This window comes from Rutilus rutilus, assembly GCF_951802725.1.
Source record: "Rutilus rutilus genome assembly, chromosome: 10".
Lineage (NCBI taxonomy): Eukaryota > Metazoa > Chordata > Actinopteri > Cypriniformes > Leuciscidae > Rutilus > Rutilus rutilus.
Genome location: NC_140215.1, coordinates 19,085,307 through 19,103,386, shown reverse-complemented (window position 1 = coordinate 19,103,386; position 18,080 = coordinate 19,085,307). Strand labels below are relative to the sequence as shown.

Here is an 18,080-nt window from a genome sequence, read left to right as displayed (position 1 = left end):
GCATGGTAATATCTGCCATCCATCTATCTATCTATCTATCTATCTATCTATCTATCTATCTATCTATCTATCTATCTATCTATCTATCTATCTATCTATCGTTCGTACAATGGGCGCATTCTACCGACCGGTGATGATGACGGTAGTGGTGACGTAGTGCCTCACTTCTCGTTCTGGCATCCGAGCAGAATTTGAAACTGAAGAAAACACCGGTGGACAAGATCTGAATCGCAGAATCCAAAACCGACTTACCTCAGCATGAACTAGCCAGACTAGCGTGTTTACTCTTCGTTCAGCTTCATTCAGGGTTTATAACCGATAGTTTGTCAGTTGAACTACATACTGTTGTTCCCGTGAGAAGAGGAAGAGGGTGTCAGTTTTAACTTAGCTAGTGTCGTGATTTTGTCCTGCGTGAAAGGAAGCGCTGCCTGTCGGACGGTTTGTATTTTGAACAGAATGAGACGAATCTCAGTGTACGTTCGTCTAAATAAAGGGTAGAGTTTAATCCAGGAGTTTTTGCGGAATCGTTAAGGGCTAAATGAGCTAATCTGCGCTAGCTATAGGCTCTTAGCATCAGTTGTCGTGTTCAAACTCAACTGAACTCACTCCAGTTAAGTGAATTAATTTATTGGCAACACTTCCTGGATAACCGCGGCGCGAACTAAAGTCTCGTTCTGAAGCCGTTTCAACGTTTCAAGAGGCCGGTGGCAGTGGGTGTTTTTTTTTTTCCTGGTGGTGACTCTGAACATGAGCAGAGTGTTGTTGAAGTGATAAAAGCAGTCTGCACTCTTCACTGGACACTCGCTGGTGGTGATGGCCCGGAGGAGACTGGACAGTCGCAGTGGATCCTCGGCTCTGCTGTCAGAGATCCACACTCACATCCACACGGATCCCCTGGACGCCGTTTTTGACATGAGCCACGAACTTGGCAGGTGTGTAACAGTTAAATATACTCCTCATTACCAGAAGTCTGTGTCTCTTTAATTGTTTCTTACTTAAAATTCTTCATTTGATGTTATCATAATGTCTTCATATGTTGATAAACAATACAGTGACTGTAGAACTGATGCTCAGTGCAGTAATGTAATATGTATAGGTATGGTGTCCGTGAATGTGGTTGTTCTGTCATATTTCATGTAATTCTCTGAGACAGAAGTACTACAGTCAGATTACAGAACTGTAGCATGTTTTTGTCCTCTTATATCCTGTTAGTCTTATCTTTGCTCCACACGTTATAATATACGTGCATGATATATTAATTCATGATTCATTAATTTTCAGGATTCAACGTTGAGTAGAAAGTTCAAAAGAACAGCAAATATAAATTATTGTAAATGTAAAAATATTTATTGTTACTTTTGACCAATTTAATGCATCCTTGCTAAATAAAAACATTCATTTTCATGGTATTTCATCTAACTGCTAATGTGCATGTAGTTGGAATATTTATCATATATTGCCATTTAGGGAAGTATTGTGGTCCCAGATTATAAGCAGATATATAAACTTTAGAATAGAGGTTTTGGTTTATTTTGTCACAGGGTGAGTAGGACTGAAGGTTGTCTGCCGTATGGAGTTGGAGTCTGTCCTGCTTCTGTATTATTCGGGATTGGAAAGGCCTTGCTCACTGAACTGTGACTAATATGTGTGTGTGTGTCATTGCTAAAGCTCTGCAGCCAGGTTTTGGAGCTTTTAGCAGGAAGGAAACCCATGTGGGAACCAGACCCAGTTTTGTGTTGTGCTGTAGATTGTACTGTGAATACTGAGAAAGAGGAAGTAATATTGGTCTCTTCCTCTTTCTCTCATACATTTGCTTACAGCCATATTCGGGCTGTTTTTATGCGACCGGCTGTGCTGTAAACAAGAAATCATTTCACAGTTCACTTATAGTTTTAACTTGTCAGTGTGAAGATGTTTTGTTTTTTTTGTTTCAAAGTTTCTCAAAGAGCAATTTTGTTTTGAATTAGAACCAGTGAGAATGGAGTTAATTGATCATGTACATTTTTACTTCTGATGGAGAAACCTGTAAATATCAGTGATTTTTCCCTGGTCTGGGAAAGTCATAGAAATATTAAGAAATCATAGAAAAATCAATAGTGAATATTAATTTTACTCATGGGTGGGTTTTAATTTTCTTTATCATATAGATATTTACACCATTCAAACGTTTTGATGTTTGTTTGTTTTTTGTTGAAATAAATGAATGCTTCTATCAACAAGAAAACATTAAATTGATAAAAAGTGACTTTTTATTAAAATATTATTACAAATAATTTTCTAGTTTAATTTCTATTTCATTCAACAAATAAATGCTGTTCTTCTGAACTTTCTGTTCATCAAAGAAACCTGAAGAAAACATAAAGCTGCACAACTGTTTTGAAAATTAATATTTGTTTTGATTTGGTTTCTAAAGGATCATGTGACACTGAAGACATGTGACTGCTTTGCCATCACAGGAATAAATTACATTTTGAAAATATATTGAAAAAGAAAACAGTTCTTTTAAATTGTAAATAATAATATTTCACAATATTATTGTTTTTACTGTATTTTTTGTCAAATAAATGCAGGCTTTGTGAGTATGTAAAACTTTTGTTTTGTATGTAAGAATTTTACTGTCTACTTTGACTTGGTTCCCAGATCTAACTCGATACATTATGCAACATGCAACATGACCGTACTGGTCGGCTATACATTCAGTATGATACATCCTATATATTATAACAAAATGGTTTGTAAAGGTGATGGTCTGGTCCAAAGAATTGTGGGGTTGATTTTGAGCATAGGCTTGTGGCCTAATGTCTCACCTGTTCATGCTGTGACAGTAATTGCAGTTTCTCGAGTAAAGACTGGCTCACATCAGTCATCTAACCTTATATTAAACAGTGAGAACATCTAATGAAGGGTTTGACTCAGTTAATAACTATCTGTGTCAGTAAGAGCTTTGGTGTGAATGAGAGAACTGCTATAGGTGCGACTGAATGCGTGCGCACTGTGACAGATATTAAAAAGTTAGGTACTTTATTTATCACAAAATTTTCCACTTGTCACATTTAGCTTCCATTACACTCATTTTAATCTTTCTCTACCTCTTTTTTATTCTCTGTGTTCTCTGTTTGTCTCCTTCAGGGGGAAGTTTGCAGTGGTGAAGCGGTGTGTGGAAAAGGCCACAGGGAAAGTCTTCGCTGCGAAGTTCATCAAGAAGCGGCGACGAGGTCGCGACTGCAGGGCGGAGGTCGTTCATGAGATCGCCGTTCTAGAGTCGGCGAAGAACAACCCTCGTGTGGTGAACCTGTATGCTGTATATGAGACCGATCACGACCTCGTTCTAATGCTGGAATAGTGAGTGCTGTGACTAGAAGCATCAGTTGCATGTCCCTGTTCACGAAATGATCGTTGGGCTCAGTACTAAGAATAACCCTGAATGTGTGTGTGTCTTAGTGCGGCGGGTGGAGAGATATTTGATCACTGTGTGTCAGAGGAGCTGCTTCCTGAAGGTCAGATCACCCGACTGATCAGACAGATGCTTGAGGGCGTTCATCTACTTCACCAGAACAGCGTTGTCCACCTGGACCTGAAGGTTAGATGCACGGCTGCTTTTAACATCTTCATTGGACACATTCTGTCCTGAAATTCCAGCCTTTTAATCTAGGATCTGCCTCATGCTACTCTTGTTCAATATGATTATGTGCATTTCTTCTTAAAAGCACTAGTTGTATTTATTGAGACTGTATTCTCTCATTCAGCCCCAGAATATTCTCCTGACCAATCTGAGCCCAATGGGGGATATAAAGATAGTGGATTTTGGGTTGGCCCGCCGGTTAGGCTCTGCTGGGGAGCTCAGAGAGATTCTGGGAACCCCGGAGTACGTAGGTAAGGTTTATTCAGTGTAATTCATCTTCAAATCCACACATATCTCTGTGTTCATGGTCTCATTATAGCAGAAGAGTTCATGCTCAATGAAAGTAATGTATTTGGTCACTTTGCTTTTGATCATATATCCAGCCCCTGAGATCCTGAACTATGAACCAATCACCACAGCAACAGACCTCTGGTGAGTCTTAATCTTTTTCATCAGGTGTTTCAATATACAAGGTTCCCACTGGCTGATATCCAGACCTGGAAATGGCATGGACATTAATAAACTTGTAGAAGGTCATGGAAATTTCAATGGTCAATAGACATTTTTCTTTTTATACACAGTTTGTGGAAATTCATTGGTTTGGAGATGTGAGAATTGTTGTCTATTAAGTAAAGACAAAAATAGGACAATCTGAAAGCCATACACTACCGTTCAAAAGTATTTTTTTAAATGGTTTTGAAACGGCTGTGAAAAGGCTCACCAAGGCTGCATTTATTTTATCAAAAAACAGTAATATTGTAAATTGTTGTTAAATGTTATTCCTGTGATGGCAGAGCAGTCTTTTTTTCAGTCTTTGGTGTCACATGATCCTTCAGAAATCATTCAGTAATATTTCAATATGCTGATTTGGTGCTCAAAAAACATTTCTTCTTCTTCTTCTTCTTCTTATTATTATCAATGTTGAAAAAAATTTTTTCAGGATTTTTTGATGAATAGAAACAACATTCGTTTGAAATAAAAATCTTTTGTTACATTATAAATGTCTTTACTATCAATTTTGATCGATTTAATAATAAATCGTACTAAACCCCAAACTTTTGAACAGTAGATTTGAAGTCAGTTTGATACTAGAGTCAAACAACTTTGTGCTAATAAAGGAATATCCATGTTCATAGATGTTTCTGTTGATGTGTCAGAGATGGTTTTAAACTGATTGTGTATCCGTTGACTTCAGGAGTGTGGGTGTGATCGCCTATATGCTGGTGACAGGAGAGTCTCCCTTCGCTGGCGAGGATAAACAGGAGACCTTCCTAAACGTATCCCAGGTGAACGTGGACTACAGCATAGAGGCCTTCTCAAGGGTGTCTGAGCTGGCTGTCGACTTCATCCAGAAACTGCTGGTCAAAGCACCAGAGTGAGTGACTCTCATTTAAGACACTTGGAGGAAGTGAAGGGAAGTTTGCCAAGCTCAGTCATTGTACTGTGCAAAATTATGTACTGCTTCTAAATAAAGAGTCATATAATAAGTGCTATGTAATACCCTTCCCCACTTCCAAAACAGTAATTATTCTGGGTCATATGGTTGTATTATGCATTACAAATGAAGTGTTTCAGAAATGAAGTCATTGCAAACATATAAATAGGCTTACAAATTAACTTGTTCAATGATCACTCTTTTATGGCTCAAAGTTTTCAGATATTGACTTTCTCCATTCCCATAGATTGTATAACTGTTGGTTATCACAAAGTATAAAGTCCAGGTTTCATTTTCTTTTCGTTTGTCTTCAAACATGCATTCACAATTGTAGAAAAGACAAAACATTTGAGAATAAATCAGGTCAAAATAGACTGTTTAAGATAAATGGAAAGAAAAAGGTTTGTTTCTATATAGAGTTAAGATTTTACATTTGCACTTGTCATAAAGTAATTGATGTACTTTGGTTTTATTACTGTTCTTAACGATAGTTTCAGATTAGTTTTCACTTAACCACATATCAAAGTCCTTGGCATGAATTCTCCCCTCCTTTTTCAGGGATCGTCCCAGTGCCGCCGACTGCATGACCCATCCCTGGCTATGGATCCACTTTCCAGGTTCTGATCCAGTCCCTGTGACCCCACACACTCCCCGGGAAAGGAGTTTCGGGGGGAAGTGGTCCGCGCCACCCGAGGATCCTGAAGACAAAGAGAACATTCTGGACTCGCCACATGTCAAGAGGTTTCGTTTTGAGGAGGACATGTCAGCCACGGCCGACAGTGACCACTTATGCTGATCCTAAAGGGAAATGCACTTGCACTGAATAACATTATCACAATTTTGGTCCTTGAATACATTCCCCCACACGGCACCAGCAAACATGCTTCTTTTTCACCATCCTTTGGTTGACCAAAGATGACCTTTTCACAAAAGGGCCAGATCTGGTGTAATATTAATACTATAATAGTGAGAATCTAAATATCTATGTTGCTGTCCTGTCTCAAGAGTTTGGGATTTTAAATTATTAATTTGAATATATTTTTTATTTTAATCTCCATTCAGTATCATTCATTCATTATTCTGCAGATCTTAGCCCATATTAATCTAGACACTATTCCATTTTTGCACTTAAAGCAACAAAAAGGGATCTGAAAAAGACAGATGCTTGAGAGCAGCAGGGCATTCGGTGGTTTTTAATTCTGCTTAAATGAAAGATGCGAGTGTTTAAGCAAACTAATGTCAGTCTTTGTTCTCTGTGTCTCAGTGTCAGAGGGAGTTCTGGTTGTATGATTAGACCTTGTTCACTGTTGGAAAGGTTCAGTACTGGAATGCCCTCGGTGTATGGGTGTGTGTTTTGACTTACATCCTCTCCTTTCGTGTGGTATTGACACATTAGTGGGCTCTTTAAAAATGTGACTCAACACACACACACGTACAACACACCCTGGATTACACAAATATGTGTTTGTATTGGCACAGAACTTCCTTCTACAGAATGACTAAAGAAAATCAGAAAAGCACTTAAACCCTCTTTTATATGTGTTTCTGTGACTAAAATATGAGAAAATATTTGTAACAGCATTAGATGTAGTAAATTGAGTCTATCTATTGTTTTTAAAATCATTCTTGTTTTAAATATTTCCTTTTTTCCTGCCAACATATTGTATAATAAACTGTTATTAAGTACCATTCTAGCATTCTCCTATGGCAGGCGCCTCGTATCTCAATGCCTGTGATGGCCTATGATATACATAATCTTAAAATGAGAGTTTTTATCTATGCACCAATCTGAGGTAATTCAGGGTTTTGTTACCGTTTTTGTACAGGTGTTTTTTAGCTAATGCCATTAACTGATGGAGGTTTCTGTACTCATTCATTCTGAGCCTTATTCTCAGGGTTAGCTGTAACTGCAGTTTACCGATGTATATTTCTCGAGTGCCTTTGTGTGCATTTTTTTTCCTCTATGCTTGAGCCGTACCGCCTCACTTGATCTCATGCAATACCAGTGCAGCACATTTATGTGTATGTATTATTAATGTTTGCCCTGTTTTAATTGAGATACTGGTACACCCTTTAAACTGATGGCCTGGTGTATTAAAAGTAAATTATTTGTATGGACTTAATGGGATACATATATGCAATGCGTTTTAGAAGGGAAAACTGTTAAAGTTATATTTATGGTCTTTGTATATGTAGGGCATGAAAAGATGGGATATTAATGTTGGTTGTTATTGTTGAAATGATATGGTTATGTCAGATAGTGAAGCATGTTTGGTTGTATTGAAAGTACAGAGTGAATTCTGGAATGAAGGGCAAGTGAATGTTATTGTGGTGGAAAATAGTTTGGAAGAAGAATTGTGCACATCAGAAAGTGTGCAGTAATGCAACATACGAGGGTTAGTGAAAACATAGCTGAGGGTTTAATATAATTGACAGCTTTTTTGAGTGGCTGCTAGAACTGGAAATGTTAGTATTGCAGAATTTAGTCTTGAAGGTCGAGCCCTTCAGTTATTGTTCTGTTTAAAGAGGTGTGAAGCGCTCATGTGTGTTTGTGTGCTCTGGGCCTTACGGTTTCCCAGAGATGTCACCAGTCTGCAATCATAATAGAGCTATTGTCTCCGAAGACGAGAGGCTCTTGTCACGGTCGTGTGCTCACTGTATGCCGTCATCTTAAAGGAAAACTTGAATCTATTCCTTGCCTGGGAAACGGCCTCAGTAGGGGCATGAGGTATTTGAAGCTGCAAAATAGGCCAGACTTTGGAGTGCATTTCTGAGCAGTCACTGTGGTATTGGCAGAAAGCTTGTGACAAACTTTATAAAGACACTTTACAGGATAACTTTGTTGATTGTCTGAAAACTGATAATGGAAGATACTCACGATGGAAACTGTGTATTTTGAGTTATATGTATCATAAATTACGTTCAATTGTATTACAAATTCTAATAAAGCCATTGAGAGTCTAGAGTTGTAAAGGATGCACCCTTAATATCGATTTTGTTGTTTTATGACCCATAACAAATTTTTTTTTTTCATCCCCCTTTCTATCACATTATTTAATAATAAAAGGATAGTAAAGCCATAATCTATGACTGAAAATCATTAAATTATCATTTAAACTTTTAACATTTTTATGTTTTTAATAATTCTTACATACTAATTTTATATATTCCTTTCAACATCTTGAACCTTGATGCCAGCTGTGGATTTGATGTAACTTTTCCAGTTTTATTTCTTGTTGAATCAACTTGAATTGCATTATTTAAAGTTCATGTTTCTAATTAAACAGATCACTGAAACATTTCAACATTTTTATTGGATTACGTCAGCATGGAATGACTACGAAGCAGGAAGTACATTCATCGCATTACATTGAGGATATTACAAAATCGGCATATTCATTAGTATGTGATATATTCAATACAGCACATTCCAAATAAAGTGCGCCACCTAGAGTATAGTCTTCTGAGATCAATGCTGGACGCGTTTTAGGTAATTTCCATTACTCAGTCAATAAAACATTACAGAATGAGTCAGTAAATAAAATATTTTAAAGTTTTAGTTTTTTTTTTCTCCATCTAACCAAAAATATATTCTATACATTTCATTTCAATGGAAGATCCTTAGATTCTTTGATTTGATTTCCAAATAAAAGCAATACCAACTATTGAACACAAACACAAAACACATTTGTGATATTAAACCAATGTAATCGTATATGGGACGATGCTTATGAAATACAGTTTGGAGCTGTAACTGCTTTTTAGTAGATTTGCTTGTCTGCAATGTTTTTAATATATATTCCTTAGCAGGGCCAGGAAGTTTACAAAGTGTTTTTACATTCAAGAGTATCCATATATCATTGGGGATACAAATACTTGAAATGAAAATCCAAGCTTTATAATTTATTGTAACAACATAAAAACAAATTAATTTAATAACCACCTTCAGATAGTTACTTTTTCCTTTCTTAGGAAATGAGAGCCCTTTAAACATGAAGTGATGATGGTTTTACGAAGCATATATGCATTCCAAATAGACTATGTAAAACAAGTATCCTAGTATATCGGACAATGCCTATGTAAGTAGATGCAACAGGCAAACAATAAGGCTTAATGTCAGGCAGCTAAATGTGTTACAAGTCTGGTCATTAAAGGGATAGTTCACCCAAAAAATAATAATTCTGTCATCATTTACTCAACCGCATGTACCAAACCCATAAGACTTTCTTTGAAACACAAATTAAGATATTTTTAATGAAACCTGAGAGGTTTCTCTCCCTCCATTGAAAGTCCAAGTAACCAGATCTCAGAAGATCCAAAAAGGTAATAAAGGTGTTGTAAAATGAATCCATATGAATAAAGCAGTTTAATCCAAGTCTTGTGAAGAGATATGATTGCTTTATATGATGAACAGATTAAATGGACACACATACATGAAGCACGTCACAGATCTCAAATGTGCGTGTGATGCACGAGAACCAATGACGTTTGTTCTAGCGCATGATGAATGCACGTTATGCGTGCATGAGCTTCCATGTTTACCATATGTGATGTGCATATGTGTGTTTTTATGTGAATAAAAGCCTAAATGAAATCTGTTCATCAAATAAAGTTGTTGTATCTCTTCACAAGGTTCAAACTGCTTGCTTAATATGGATTCATATTACGACCCCTTTATGACCTTTTTGGATCTAAGTTTTGGTCACCTGGACTTTCAATGGAGGGACAGAAAACTCTCAGCTTTCCTTAAAAATATCTTAATTTGGGTTTTAACAATCAACCAAAGTCTTAAGGGCTTAGAGAGACATGAGGGTGAGTAAATGATGACAGTATTTCACTATTTCTGTGAACTATCCCTTTAAGCATCAATCTTTTCTCCTATTTATGAGTGTTGGGTAGGCACACCCAAAGCTCTTTTTCAACTAATCAGTGCAATACAAAGCTGTCTGCTCTACAGAGAATACACTCCATGTTAAGACTTGAAGCATAGGCTAGATCAAGAACAGTCAGAACTCCTGAATGACTCTGAAGTGATTCTCAATGGACGCCGGCTCCTCCTCGAAGTGCAGTTTCTGGCTCAGACAGACACCCAGATCCTCCAGAGTCTTTATAAAGCGCTGGTGCTCTCGCCCAACCCATGCCCTCATCGGGTCCCTTACCTCATACGGAGTGACGTGGGCATGGACAGCCACCCCACTGGAGGCCAGCTCATCCAGAGCACATTTATTGGTCACCCACGTCTCACTGCCTCCAGGGTGTCCTCCATCCAGCCAGTACATGTCTGAGACACTGTCCAGAAACAGCCTCAGTTCTGGGTCTGCTCGAGCTCCAGCCAGCTCATACACTATCTGATTGAGAACAACACATCCTTTACTGAAGCCCACTATGGTAAGGGTGAAACCCGCAGGAAGGGGGCCAGGGGTGGCTGTGCCACTAAGAGGAGGTAAAGGATTTGGGAGACCAGCCCGCTGCATGCCATGACCCAGGAGTGCCCTCAGGTGGCGAATGCCTCCATAGTCTGGAGAGTGTTCTGGTGCTCCAAATAGGTTGCTCTCTACAAAGTTCTGATAGCAGCTGAACTTGTGTAGGTACATGCGGGATGCGCGGACTACCCAGATATGGCAGCCAGGAAACCGGTGGCCCAGGGTGAGGGCGACACGCTCCAGGCTCCAGGACTGCCATGGGGCAGCGTCAGGCTGGAGGGCCATTTCCTGCTGGAAGTTCTGGATAGTAGATGAGAATGAGAAGTTGCATTTTGAAAAGAGGATGAATAGTCAAGAGGAAGAGAGATTTAAGAAATTCAGCATCTATATTTAGGCTAATAAACACTAACTATTGAAAACAGGGTTCGCACACCTTTTGAGCAATGAATTTATGACTTTGTCATTTGTAATTTGTTTAATAGAGATGATGGGAAGTTTCTCACAATGAACGATGCACATAAATAGAAAAATATATTCACTATAGTAATTTCCATGACTGAAAATATTTTAAAATTGCCTGATAATTCCTAGTTGTCCATTAACATGATTCAAGTATATTCAAGCTTTAACTAATATTCTTCTAGAAGAAAACAGCAGGACTAAATGCGCATGTCTTCACTTTATCTAAAAGAAAAACGCTCCATTTATTCAGACATATTCAATAGCTGTGAGGCATGCATGTACTATGGTTCAAATGTCAGTGAGGATTTTTTTTTCTTTTTGAAAGAAATGTATATTTTTATTCAGCAAGGATGCATTTAATCAAAATTTTTGCAAAACATTTCTGTTTCAAATAAATGCTGTTCTGCAGTATGATGTTAAACCGTGTATTGGGTCTGTTTCCAATGTCTCTAATGAAAAACTAAATATAGAGATTCCTTATTAGTCGCAACAGAAGCTAAACTGTATCAAATGACTGTATCAAGTGAATAATCCTAGAAGTTTCTTACAGGGGGTTCACATTCCCTATAACGCGCAGTAGGCATATACTCTAATAATTAAGAGGATACACTGTTTAAACAATATATAATTCCTGACACAGTTGAGAGCTTTATTAAATAACCCATTAGCCTATTGTTAGGGAAGTAATTTAGGAGGGCATGCAGTCGTGGTACCATGACAAGACAGGTTCAGGATTGATGACATGCACCAACCTGAATGTCTCCAGGAAAGAAGACAACGTGATCGTTTCCATTCTGCAGGTTCTCTGTTTCGTTATCGCATCGTCTCTGCGTTTCCGTGGCGGGTCGTAAGAGCAGAACATCGTTTACGCGGTTTTGATCATGACCGGGTACTGAAGTCAGGCGGAGCAGCCCGGGCGCAGTAACGGATGTCCCGGGGACATACAGCCCCGCTGCGGCGTTCATTTTCCTCGCTATAGCGGCTAGCGATAAACAAGCCACAACTGATCGGATACTTCCCATGAGCAAAAGGGATTACGTAGCGGCGACTGCACGAGCTGCAGCATTAAGATCGAAACCATCACTGCAAAACAGGCGCAAAAAGCAACCCATTATCCAAAATATTATAGCTGCGTTCAGGATAATCCGGTGGGCCGATAATCCGGTCGTTGATTTAGCATTTTAAAATTAACCGAACGGTTCAGATACTGAAATGTGTCTTGCTTATGATTTGTTTATATTAAACGCCACCAAGTGGCGTTTTTGGGGAGCGTCAAAACTTGACAACGATGCGCATGCGTGGAGCCAAAAAGCATTCATGAACAGCGGCAGTGCAGATATAACGCATTTAGATCGACTGCATGACTAGAACACTGTAGCGATTAATGCGGCATGACAATGTTTCATCTAATGTCCAAAATCTAAGTTTCTTTTTAAACTTCAGGGGGCGGGTGTTGTGATTGCCACAGTTGTTGTCATGTAGGTTTCAGTCGGTTCTTTTGAACAATTCGCGTAAAAGAACCGGTTCATAAACGATTTATTTACAATATGTCCCTAACATTCTGACGTGGCATTCATTTTACATGCAATAAATGTTCTATAGGCACTGTTTTGTGAATGTTTTTGTCTTACTTTATTTGTCAATTTGTTGTAGCCATTCAGATCATAAAACAAGTTTTGAACCTAAAAACATACTTAATACTAAATTAATTGTATTATCTATTTTGCTAAATAAAATTATATTTATATCCAATTGTGTAAATAAGCCGTTAACAAATTTGCAATACGGTTTACTTTTTTTCGTTCAGACAATTTTTGTGAAATGGTTTAATTGATTCATTTAGAAGTTTTGACTCAATAGAACGATTCGTTCACGAATCGCATAGATACACGCACGAATCGGACGTTGCTAGCGGAAACAGCTGAGCATGTGTGCTCTCAATCCTTCAAGTAACTTTGTGCATGAAAAGCAAGTACGATCTTTGTGTGAATGTGATTACAAGTCAGTCAGTTAAGAGTATTAGTAAAAACGTATTAGTAAATAATCTACGATGCCTCTTTGTTGTAGCTACGAGTATGATAAACTTTGGACTGTTTGAAAGAAACTGATCAATATAAAGCTGTCGAGTGTTTTCACAACTATTCAGCCTTGAAAGTTCATTCCTTTTGTGGAAAAGATTCATAAAACCTGTATAACTTAAATGTTCATGACTTTTCTGTCAACTAATTTGTATATGTTAAATATAGTGTTTATATAGTAATGTTAAGTAATATGTTATTAGTATTAACTATTTTTTAAATAGGCGTTCCTGGGTTGGCTGATAGTCACCATCAGTGGTGTAGTCTAGTTTTTTGTAGTGAGTATACTCTAATATAACCCCCCCCCCGCTCCCCCCCGCCGCATACTCACCCATCCCAGAGCGTCACCCCATAAGCACCACCACACTCACTAATGCATACAGTTTGCATCGACATGTAATTGAGAGCATTATGAAATACTAAGTGTTATCAACTTATTTATTTGTTATATGAATATGGTCCCTGAAGCACAGGTTTTATCAGTTGACAATTATCAACAATTAAAAAAAAAAAAAAAAAAAAAAAAAAACATTATAGGCACAAATACAAATTTACTTTTAGAAATGGTGTTTTTGAAAAAAAAAAATATTTTAAAATACATTTTACTGTGCAATTCCTTTCTAATTAATTTGAGTTAGACCGAACTTTTATTTTGGTGGGTTTTAGACATTTGAGTTTCTGTGAGTTTTAATAAACTATTATTATTATTATTATTATTATTATTAGGCCTGAAGTATACTCTGTGCAATAGTAATATATTTCTGTTATAATTTCTTCAAGTTATACAGAACTTTTATTTTGACAGGTTGTCGTAAAGACATAACAGTTTCTGTGTGTATATGAAACGAATGAATGACGATAGTTTTATCAAATGAAATGGTGAAATTCTCATCAAGTGACTCTCATAGCAGCTCTGCGATGAAATGCACATGTGTAGCTTACATCATGTCTCAATACAGTGAAACGCTGAAAACACCACGAGCGTGAGTCACGCGTGCTTCTGTGTGTGTGTGTGTGTGTGTGTGAGTGTGTAGTGGAGCATACACTGAGCGCTCATTCCCAGAGACGCGTAGAACAATTACAGTCTCTTTTAGCTTTAATATTCATAGACACTAGTCCATATCGAGATTTGATTCATTGTACAGCAGCTACTTTTGATTTATTCATTCAAAAATAGCCTAATTCCGTGACGTTCTGCTTTATAGCAAGTTCCATTTGTGACTGGATTCCGCGATTCGATCCGTCGCTTCGCAAACACAGACGGGGTGAATTTATGAATGAAAGTGTGAAAGTTCTGACACAAAAGTTGATACGTATCCTCGCGCTTTTTTTAAGTGGGTATACGCAAATCCTTGGCCTTTTCTAGTGGGTATACGGCGTATACCTGCGTATCACGTAGACTACACCACTGGTCACCATAGGTTTGGGGTCTGTGGGCCTGTAAATGTGTTTCTGTAAAGGTGTTTCTGCTCTCTTGAGGGATGTCCGGCTCTGCTCTTGGTCGACGGCTGGTTGCATGTCTCCTGAACATCTCGGAAGCTCGGAGAAGAGACCTGGTGGAGACAGTGGCAAGAGCTGCCATCACTGACACACATGGTGAGAACCTGAATGCATGGAATGGATCTATTAAATTAGCCTTTATTAATTAGTGATCATTAAACTGTATCTTAAGACATTAGGAATATTTCCGTTGCATGTTATTGTGACAAAACTGTCCGAATCTGTCCTTCATAAGGAAAAAAGCGTGAAGGCATCACAGTGCTGAACATCTTCAATGATGTTGACTACAATCGCTCTGTCATCACTATTGTTGCAAGCATTGACCTACTAAGTGAGTTGCCTGCTCGTCCTTAATACATGTCCAGTTGCTGAGAACAATTGCTTTGTAAGTAATTGTACAAAAGAGGCCAATCTGTATTGTTGTTGTAAATTTTAGGGGAGGCTGTATTGTCGGCTTGTGAGCGTGCTTTCTCTCTGATTGACATGAATGTCCATGAGGGCACCCACCCATGCATGGGTGCAGTGGATCTGGTGCCTCTCTATCCACTGGGGGAGGAGGTGGGCCTTGAGGATTGTGGAAAAGAGGCCCAGGGTATGTGGCCATGCATGCACAGAAGACATATTAAAATCCATTCTCTGAATATTTACTTTAGTACAGAAATGGTTTCAACATAGTATTAAAGTATAAAGAAAAAAAAAAGCTAATGCAGCACAAACAGAATTAAGTTATTTGGGGCTCAGAATGCCATTATTAAGGGCACTATTATTATTCTACAGATTAAAAATATATATTTTCAAATTTGAACTTGTCATTTTGTCCTTGTCTATATGTACCTCCTCAACTGCTGTTTTCTTTCTCGTTTAGCATTAGCTACAGCTCTGACAGAACGAGTGGCAGGTACCAGTGCTTTTTTGTTCGGATGGGCTGATTCTCCTGAGCGTCGAGGTCTGGCTCAAAGGAGGAAGGAGATTGGCTGGTTCAAAAAGGTCAAAGATATGTCAAGCATCCAGCCAGATGTAGGTCCACAGGCCACAAGGAGATACGGCATTACAGGTTATTTTTCAAATCTGCATTCATATAGAAACAAAAATGAAACAGTAAGGTAGAGTTTGCTTCACAATTAAGCAAATTGGGTTCCGGAAGTATTTATTATTTATTTATTTTTATTAAGAAATTTTTATTCGAGTATATTCTTCTCTTGTAGTTATCAGCAATTTCAACTTTATTAAAAAAAAAAAAAAAAAATTCTGAGGGACACTAAACACTGTCCATATGTATATAATTGTGTATATTGCAATATATTTAAAAAATATATATTTTATATTGTTTGCAGTGGATCATTGTAGTTTATTCCCTCATAAAGTTGGTTTGGTTCATGTCATAGACCTGTTTATTTAAGATTTTTTTATATCCTTAAAGCTGCAGTCCGTATTGTTTCCTCTTTGTCGCCATCTCTGTTCGAAATCTGCAATTGCAGTTATTCGCGGAATTATCAACTTTTCGTGGGTTGTGCCTCGGCACGACTCAGCGCAGATGAATCCAATGTTTTGGGGAGAATGTGCGGCTGTCAATCACCGCGCCAGTGTGGATACTGTCATACTGAATCACAGATTATACTTTTTGGAAGTATGGCCAACATAAGAATTATCACTGGAAAATGTCATCTGAACAACTAAGTAACATCCACTTTTGTTCTGACCAACTAAGGGGAAAAAAGTATTGCATTAAATCTAACGATCGCTTATCATGTCACGTCAAACCGTGCAAATTATACTTTGTTCTCAAATTGTTACTGTTAACAACATCAGCACTGCGTGACTACATTTAATACCCTTCCGATATTATCCTTGTTTTCGCATGGGCCCGGTTGCAGTCTCTTTTTTTTTTTTTCTGTAGCCACTCCGAAGTCTTTTGCGTTTTACAACGGGTGAATATCCAGTTGTCACTGGTGATTGTCGTTTGAACCTTTCTGGAGCCGCCATCAAATTGATAAGTTTAATTATATCAAGTGCTGTGAGAAAAGGCTATAAATCTCCACCACCAACATCCTCACACTCATAGCCTACTAGCCGATACTCCTTCTTTATGTGTACAGATGTGACGTAATGACGCAAAGACATGCTCGAATTTCCCGCGGAAATCCACCAGTACCACTGGAATTAAAAACATTATTACAAGCTTACCGTTTTGAATCGAGCTAAGGCAATCGAGCTTTGGTTGTGTACTTGCTCAAAAATGTATTTTACCAAAAAAGTTACGGAATGCAGTTTTAAAGAGAAAATGAATGGGAAAAAATAACAACACTGCTGACAAAGTTTCTTCAAAGTTTTGGTTACCTGTAAATGCAATGTAGGGACAGAAACCTTCCAGGTTTCATGAAAAATATCTTAATATGTGTTTTGAAGATTATTATAGGTTTAAAACGACATGTGGGTGAGTAAATGATGACAGATTTGTTACTTGTGCAAACTCACTTTCACTATTTGAACCTCACTAAACTAAACAAATAACAGCTATTTGTTCTGCAGGTGTTGGCGCCAGCCCCTACGTCATGAACTGTAACGTGACCATCGATACCCAGGATCTGGCCCTGGGCCGGACTGTTGCTTTAGCAATCCGTGAATCCAGTTCTGGTGGAATCCCTGGAGTTCAGGTCATGGCCCTGCCACATGAAGGTGTTATGGAGATCGCTTGCAATGTGGAGAGTGTTCAGGGTGGTCCTCCATCATCTTCATCTTATGGTGAGGAACAATGGCCAAGCTTTGTCATTGGAGGGCAAAACTTTTGCCATGCTCCAGCCTCGCTAATCACAGAACGTGTAGCAGAGCTGGCTAGACACCATGGGGTGGCTATCAAGGGTACGGCCCTGGTGGGCTTTACCCCACGTGAGTGCCGGAGACTGGCAGAGGGAGCGCTCTCAAATGGCATTGGAGAGTTCTGGAAAGAGCTGCAGCGTGTACACATGTGAACAAGCCAACAACTTTCAACACTGTGTTAACTAAATTGCAAACTAATCAATTGTTAATTATAGGGAATTTGTTGAGCCACCAACAATAGATAATCAGCCCTTATTACTATATATCCTTTTTTATATATATATATATATATATATATATATATATCATTTTATTTTTTTCTTCAAATACAGTCCTTAAAGGGATTGTTCACCCAAAAAGTAAAAAATGCTGTCATCATTCACACACCCTCATGTTGTTTTAAACCTGTATGTCTTTTTTTCTTCTTCTGTTGAACACAAAGATAATTTAAAGACTGTTGGCAACCAAACAGTTTTGGTTACTTTTGACTTCTGTTGTATGGACAAAACACAGAGACATTTCTCAAAATATCTTCTCCCGTGTTTCACAGAATAAAGCCATACAAGTTAAGACTGACAGGAGGTTGAGAGTAAATGATGACAGAATTTTCATTTTTGGGTGAACTATCTCTTTGATTGTATTCATTTTGGTGACAATGTGATTTTACAGCTGCTAAGGGGTCATTCAATGTAAAACATTGTGTAAAATTAAACATTTTATCAAGCTATGATAATTGCCTTAAT

The 18,080-nt window shown here is 38.0% G+C and overlaps 3 protein-coding genes across 4 annotated transcripts; 2 read left to right on the top strand and 1 right to left on the bottom strand.

Annotated features, from left to right (window-relative positions):
• Nucleotides 1-109: 109 nt before the first annotated feature.
• On the top strand, nucleotides 110-8,980 carry stk17b (serine/threonine kinase 17b (apoptosis-inducing)). Its single transcript, XM_084420504.1, has 7 exons — nucleotides 110-932; nucleotides 3,130-3,342; nucleotides 3,442-3,580; nucleotides 3,747-3,873; nucleotides 4,006-4,054; nucleotides 4,818-4,997; nucleotides 5,616-8,980. Exons 1-7 carry the CDS (start codon nucleotides 814-816, stop codon nucleotides 5,851-5,853), a joined length of 1,065 nt encoding a protein of 354 aa, XP_084276630.1. The 5' UTR covers nucleotides 110-813; the 3' UTR covers nucleotides 5,854-8,980.
• Nucleotides 8,353-12,594, bottom strand: cUnh2orf69 (chromosome Un C2orf69 homolog). Its single transcript, XM_084420505.1, is given in 3 exon segments — nucleotides 8,353-10,780; nucleotides 11,695-11,973; nucleotides 11,976-12,594. Coding segments are annotated over 3 exon segments (1,044 nt in total). The 5' UTR covers nucleotides 12,024-12,594; the 3' UTR covers nucleotides 8,353-10,063.
• Nucleotides 12,595-12,720: 126 nt separating this feature from the next.
• Nucleotides 12,721-18,064, top strand: ftcdnl1 (formiminotransferase cyclodeaminase N-terminal like 1). Of its 2 annotated transcripts, none has more exons than XM_084420506.1 (6): nucleotides 12,721-12,891; nucleotides 14,500-14,616; nucleotides 14,756-14,851; nucleotides 14,957-15,112; nucleotides 15,386-15,574; nucleotides 17,050-18,064. In XM_084420506.1, the coding sequence occupies exons 1-6, from the start codon at nucleotides 12,870-12,872 to the stop codon at nucleotides 17,487-17,489; spliced, it is 1,020 nt and encodes a 339-aa protein (XP_084276632.1). In that variant the 5' UTR covers nucleotides 12,721-12,869; the 3' UTR covers nucleotides 17,490-18,064. The 2 variants fall into 2 exon arrangements, with proteins under 2 accessions (XP_084276632.1, XP_084276633.1); XM_084420507.1 differs by having other exon boundaries at nucleotides 12,780-12,914.
• The last annotated feature ends 16 nt before the right edge of the window (nucleotides 18,065-18,080 follow it).

Bases quoted from the DNA above. Each gene is read 5' to 3' on its own strand.
- stk17b (XM_084420504.1), top strand. From the start codon at position 814: ATGGCCCGGAGGAGACTGGACAGTCGCAGTGGATCCTCGGCTCTGCTG. The intron at 933-3,129 runs GTGTGTAACAGT...TGTCTCCTTCAG, and splicing joins ATGAGCCACGAACTTGGCAG to GGGGAAGTTTGCAGTGGTGA. The intron at 3,343-3,441 runs GTGAGTGCTGTG...TGTGTGTCTTAG, and splicing joins CTCGTTCTAATGCTGGAATA to TGCGGCGGGTGGAGAGATAT.
- ftcdnl1 (XM_084420506.1), top strand. From the start codon at position 12,870: ATGTGTGCTCTCAATCCTTCAA. The intron at 12,892-14,499 runs GTAACTTTGTGC...TGCTCTCTTGAG, and splicing joins GTGTGCTCTCAATCCTTCAA to GGATGTCCGGCTCTGCTCTT. The intron at 15,575-17,049 runs GTTATTTTTCAA...TTTGTTCTGCAG, and splicing joins AAGGAGATACGGCATTACAG to GTGTTGGCGCCAGCCCCTAC.